Here is a 6,000-nt window from a genome sequence, read left to right on the forward strand (position 1 = left end):
ACATTCTTTGAACAGGGCAAGGCAGTATAGACCTCTAAAGTCATGCATCATTCTATAGTTGGTGTCATACCCATATCAGGAACTCTAAACTATGACTAAACTGGTTTTACATTTCACTGGATCCTATTAATTACAACTACAAATGTGATCCAAGGAAGTGAACTCACACTGAAGTGACATCACACAAAAGTAAGTCTACTATTAACTTCAACATTGTGATATACCAACACCAGGTACTCACACTGAAGCCTAAAACTGCCATAGTCTTTTAACTACAACAATTGACAAAGCCTGCTGGTTTGTGTGGGGTATTATTGTGAGGTTGTCATTCTTATAGAGTATCAGTTGTATATTAGTTGTATTGAACCTTGTGATTCAAAGAATCTGACTATGTTCAGAAGAAAAGCCTATGTGGAAAGACGTTTCCACTTTGGAACGTTTTAGTTCACAAGCGATTTGTCAAACTACAGCTTAGACTCCTACAGTTCCTAATATAGGCATGACGCCAACTACACAATGACGACACAGCTTCAGAGATCTATGAAACTTTTAGAGTGATGAATAATGCTCTCCCCGCAAAACCTGACCGTGTTTCTGGGTCAGCCAGAGGACAATTCATTTCTGTCATAGAGATTTCCAACTGGCGATTTGACTACAGATGTCTGTAAGACTGGGTCACTGTGTTAGAGCAAGGAATAACGGCACCACTCCTTCTGCTGGCAATACATGAAGTTTGCGATACTGTACTTCATGCATCTTTAGCCCTGGTTAACATGTTAAGCAGTACAGCTTTAAGACTCAGCAGTCATGTTCTGTGTCTTGTGTTTTCCTATGTCTCAGTTCCTCCCACCATCCTGATGGACTCAACATGCTTTAGGTCAGCTGGAGGTGTCCAGTGTGTGTGTCGAGCGGAAGCAGAGCCCAAAGCTAACATCTTCTGGACAGTTAATGGGAGCAGCGCTCTCTTTCCACACTTCAACACAACGTCTAAATATGCTGGAAGAATAGCAGTGTCGGAGCTTACAGGACCACTAGCCAGCAACGTGTCCTGTAATGCGTCCAACATCGTGGGGACAGACTCTTATCAGATGCCAATGCAGCAGTCACTGTTAGAAGGTAGTGCGTTTCGAAATGATGTGTGAGTGAAAAAAAAAAAAACACTAGACAGACCTTACTGTGTCCTTAATGTAAAGATATATACAGCTATATAAAGCTATATATATAAATATAAGATTACTGCAGTTAAACACTCATTTCTCAAAATCCAAGTGGCCCAAAACAAACAACAAAAGTGTCTTTATTTAGATTTATTGGATAACAAAACAACAAGAAAATACTTTAGTCACTGTGACACCTTGGCAGGTTAAATGGGAAGAAATATGGTAGGGACAGGTGCAGAGATACAGAGGATAATTTTACTCTAACATAAATATAAACTTTGAGCATTCTGCTCTACATGACATAAAATAAAGACTGTTCAAAGCTCAGCTGTGACTTGGACTTGGTTTTCCTCTCTCTCTGTGTTTCTACTGAGAAAAGAAAGGCATATAAGTAGATTATGACACAATTACACACAGGTGAACGACAGTCAGTCCGCTGCCTCGCTGCAACCGGCCCTCCGCCGCACAAACTGCGCTTGACAATGCTCCCCTGCCACATACCACTACCACCCAATGCAGGCCAGACAACAATCTGGCCAGCAGCCTGCACCCTCCATCACACACACAGACTGGAGAGGAAATCAGCCACCACATCTGGGCCTCCTGCCTGTGGACCACCTTTAACTTCAAAGGCTGTAAAGCCAGATACCAACAGGTGATCCAGGCACTGGCATCCTTCATGCGCTGGAGCCATTGGAGCGGGGCGTGGTCTGCATAGAGGGTGAAAGGGCATCCTAACAGGTAACAGCAGAGAGGAAGGACTGCCCACTTAATGGTGAAGCACTACTTTTTAGTGTGCTGTACTTGCTGGGGGCCAGCTAGACAACTAATGTATAGCACCGGGCGATCTTCCCTGTCCGTTATCTGGGACAAAAGTCCAAGGCATCAATCTGCAGGGTAAAAAGGAGAGAAAAGTCAGGGGAGTGTAACAGCAGACCCCCACAGAGAACTGCCTTCAGTTTTATAAAAGCCTGCTGACACTGCTCCCGACTTTTTCTGGGATAGCTGTTGCTAGAGCAACAGAGACCACCTCCCTTAATGGTTTAAGGAGGTTTGAGATGGTATAGCGTATCACCTCTATCAGATCATTTTACCTCATTCCCTCAGCTGATGCCCCTGTTGTATGTAAGGCTCTGCCACTCTTGAGCCTGGGGCAAATTCTCCTGAGTTAAGTGTCCCAGTACGTGGACTTTTGCTTGGAGATCAAAAACATACCGAATTTTGTTTTTGCTGCTTGAAAGCCCTCCCAATGTTCACAGATGACTTTGTACACCCCAGAGTTTTTCCCCACATAATAACTCAGAAGGGGAAAACCCCATGGGGTTTCAGACACCTGTCCCAGTTCCTTGCAACCTCATGCACAAACTTACAAATCATATTATTTCAAGGTCTGATTAAATCGTTTGATCAGCCTGTGCATTTGTGGATGGTAAACACTGTTGGATGTAATTTCAAGGTATCGCACTTAGACTAATACAAAACAGTGCCCTCGAGCACTCTGGTCTAATGGTCTGATTACTTATCAACTTGACACAATTTGTGGCAAGTGTGTGATGATTTAGGGATGCAGTTAGCACAGTGCTACTTGGTGAACATAAGCTTCCAAGAGCTACATTAACCTCGTAGTTCCAGTGTAAAACTAAAGAAGCAAACTTCAGGCACCAAATACATCACATTTTGAATTGCATAAACTGTATAAATGATTTAAGGAACTACTGTCTTCATTCTTTTTTCCATAATTTCCAGGAAACTCTGTACTAATACTAGCTGCAGTAGTGGCTCTGGTGTGCATCATCCTAGGAATTGCTGTGGTGGCTATCTGCTTAAAAAAGAGGTACAGTTTACAGACATGTCTCTTAGTCTTGCTAGTGGACTGACAGGACTGCATACATGATCTTAACAAAACGGCAAAAAAATCTAATTTACACAATTTTCCACTTCAGATTTTCTCGGCCGGCCGAGACATGTTTGGTGTTTGAATTGTAATTCTTTATTTACACATTGGAGCTATGAGGCTAATGTGTCCTGTTGACTACATCTGGGGTAAGTGGAAAATTGTGCAAATTAGATTTTTGCCGAACTGTTCTCATAAAGCTGTGCTAATGTAAAACCCAGCAGCGTCCTTCAGTAAGGCAATGAGTGTCTTTCATGGAGGTTTAAAGTTCACACTGTCTGTTTTCTGTTTTGCAACAGACACCAGCTTCCAGCTGACTCCACCTTCAGGTAACAGAAAGTAGTAACTGATTGCCATGTGTCTGTTCAGATAGATAGATTAGTTAAGAAATAGGAAATGATTCACTGTCTCATCAGCAATGATAAAGTTCACTTCTTAAAGAAAAGGGAATAACAATTGCTTCATGTCTGCATGATCATTTTTCAGCTGTATTTTGTTGTAAGGTGTGACTAATGACCATTGACTTTGTGGGTTTAGGTCATGTACAGAGTCCAGTGGAAAGAGTATCGACCAGTTTAGGACTAATGACTTGAATCTTAATGACAATATCTATGTGAACAATGAAGCTGAAGAGGATATCTATGCTAACACCATGGACACTCCACAGTCAAACAAGGTACAACATCTCTCAAAAATGACTCTAAAAGACCATCATGTTATTATTAACCCCTTCATGAGCTGAGCACTGTTCATTCTTAGGCTGGCCATACACTGTGAAACTTTCATGCAACTAGTTGCCGGTTGTGAGTCACCTTTAAAATAATTTCTGTACAACTTGAAAGTTACATGAAACAACTAAAAGCAAAGTTGCATAAAACATATTTTATTAGGATGGCTGTACACCATGACCATGCAACAAGCTGCATGTTGTAAGTTTCCTTCAACAAAATTTCAGTGCAACTTGACGGTTACACAAAACAATTTAAAACCAAGTTCACTAAAACATATCTAATAAGGCTGGCCTTGTTCTTTGAGAATTCCATGCAACTCGTTGCATGTTGTGGGTTGCCTTCAACAAAATTTAGTGCAAATTGGTGGTTACATAAAACAATTAAAAACAAAGTTGCACACAACATATTTTTATTAGGCTGGCTTTACACTGTGAAACTTTCATGGAACTAGTTGCATTTTGTGAGTTGCTTTCAGCAACTTGACAGTTATATGAACTTGACAACAACATGAAACAATTAGAAAATTTGGATTACTCTACTAGTAAGGCAAAATAGTAGCTTGCATTTTTGATACACCTTATTATTCTGCCTGTAAAGTCATCTACAAGGTGTTAGATACATATTTTTATCATCTTCATTAATTTTTTTTGCATTTTTTTTCTGTGATTGCCATTCTTTATATATATATGTATGTGTATATATATATATATATATATATATATATATATATATATATATATATATATATATATATATATATATATATATATATATATATCTTTTGTCTGTCTAACTCATTAGTATGTAAAGCAGCTGTTTACAAAAAACATTAGGTTCAAGAAATTCTCATTTGTTGTCATGGCTCAGTAAACTGACTTACCACAACCTTTTTATCCTGGTTTATCCTCAAATAAACCAGCTTCTGTTTATTTTCTTGTCCATTGTTCTGGAGAAAACAATAGTTTGAAACGATGCCCTTTACTGCGATCTGCGTTTTGAATGGAGTATGCAACTCAAACACAATTTAGTTTCATGGAGGTTTCAAGCAGCTAGAGTTGCATGAAAGTTTCACTGTGTAAAGAGAGCCTTGTTACGGTGGCAGTTAAAACATTCAGTACTCAAGGGGGCGATAGAGGACAAATCATATTGTGTGCAAACGGGATCTAGTTTTATTCCAACATCCGTAACAACTAAATATGTTGCCCGTCTAATCGAAAGAAGAGATGATGACATATTAATTATGTTTATATAAGCAAGAGAACTTGCTTGTGAGAAGTAGCTTTTATTGAACTGCTAGTCTGACTGTTGGCCAGAAATAAGTGGTGGCAGCCAAGAGTTTCTAGTGAGGAGAACTTGTTTAGCTGTATCTACCTAGATACCAGGAAGGAAAATCGATTGGACAATTTTCATTTGGGCATTTTAAGAACCCTTTTCTGATGCAGTTCTTGAGCTGAACATGCAGTATCAGTCATGATGCTTTCTGTGTTTGTTAGGATGACGGGTACGACATCTACCAGAACTACTGAGACCTTCCTGACATCGAGAGATCTGCTCCTCAAAGCTGAACTTCAGTAGCCTACAGCCTGCAATGTTCTGCCTTTACTGGTGAAGAATTTAAGTTTGAGTATTCATTTAACTCAGTAGACCCTCAAATATAACTCACATAAGAAGGCTTAAAGAAGACTTTGTTGTCATTATGTGTGGGCTGTAGCCTTAAGGCCCATAACTATGTGGGTCACTTGTTCTAAGTTCTAAGTTCTAAGTGTTGTTGTTTTGCATGAGTTTTGTATGCAGCAAATTAAGCACTTTCTTTGCTTTAAAAATGAGTGCAATAATGCTTCATAAGGCCTCAATTTTGAAGGCATTTTAACCCCATATTTACTCAAAACAGACTAATTCACACACACAAACATTATCTGAAACCGCTTATCCTTCTGGGGTGCTGGAGCCTATCCCAGCAGTCACTGGGCGGAGGGCAGGATACACCCTGGACAGGCTGCCAGTCCATCGCAGGACAACAGACTAATTCTTTTTTCTTTAAACACTCTTCTTTCCACACTTTACAGGAGAAGGAAAAAACCTATTTTACTTTTAATGTAAGTCAATGGAAACAGACGTTTTTCCAGGTCATTCTGGGCCGTTTCTTTTGGTCCGTTCATCATGAAATTTACATGCAATGTAAAGGTCAACAGGTATTTTCAAATTATGTCAAAAA

The 6,000-nt window shown here is 39.7% G+C and overlaps 1 protein-coding gene across 2 annotated transcripts in view; it reads left to right on the plus strand.

Annotated features, from left to right (window-relative positions):
- The window catches only part of LOC118799051 (Schwann cell myelin protein-like), a 45,746-nt gene extending 40,056 nt beyond the window's left edge, over nucleotides 1–5,690 (plus strand). Inside the window, exons 9-13 of one of the 2 annotated variants that reach the window (XM_036558739.1) lie at nucleotides 841–1,116; nucleotides 2,907–2,994; nucleotides 3,354–3,383; nucleotides 3,592–3,730; nucleotides 5,279–5,690. In XM_036558739.1, the coding sequence (XP_036414632.1) occupies nucleotides 841–1,116; nucleotides 2,907–2,994; nucleotides 3,354–3,383; nucleotides 3,592–3,730; nucleotides 5,279–5,311 (566 nt within the window). In that variant the 3' untranslated portion in view covers nucleotides 5,312–5,690. The remainder of the gene's footprint in view (nucleotides 1–840; nucleotides 1,117–2,906; nucleotides 2,995–3,353; nucleotides 3,384–3,591; nucleotides 3,731–5,278) is intronic. The other variant, XM_036558740.1, reaches the window with a different exon arrangement.
- The last annotated feature ends 310 nt before the right edge of the window (nucleotides 5,691–6,000 follow it).

This window comes from Colossoma macropomum, unplaced genomic scaffold, assembly GCF_904425465.1.
Source record: "Colossoma macropomum unplaced genomic scaffold, Colossoma_macropomum, whole genome shotgun sequence".
Classification (NCBI taxonomy): Eukaryota; Metazoa; Chordata; class Actinopteri; order Characiformes; family Serrasalmidae; genus Colossoma; species Colossoma macropomum.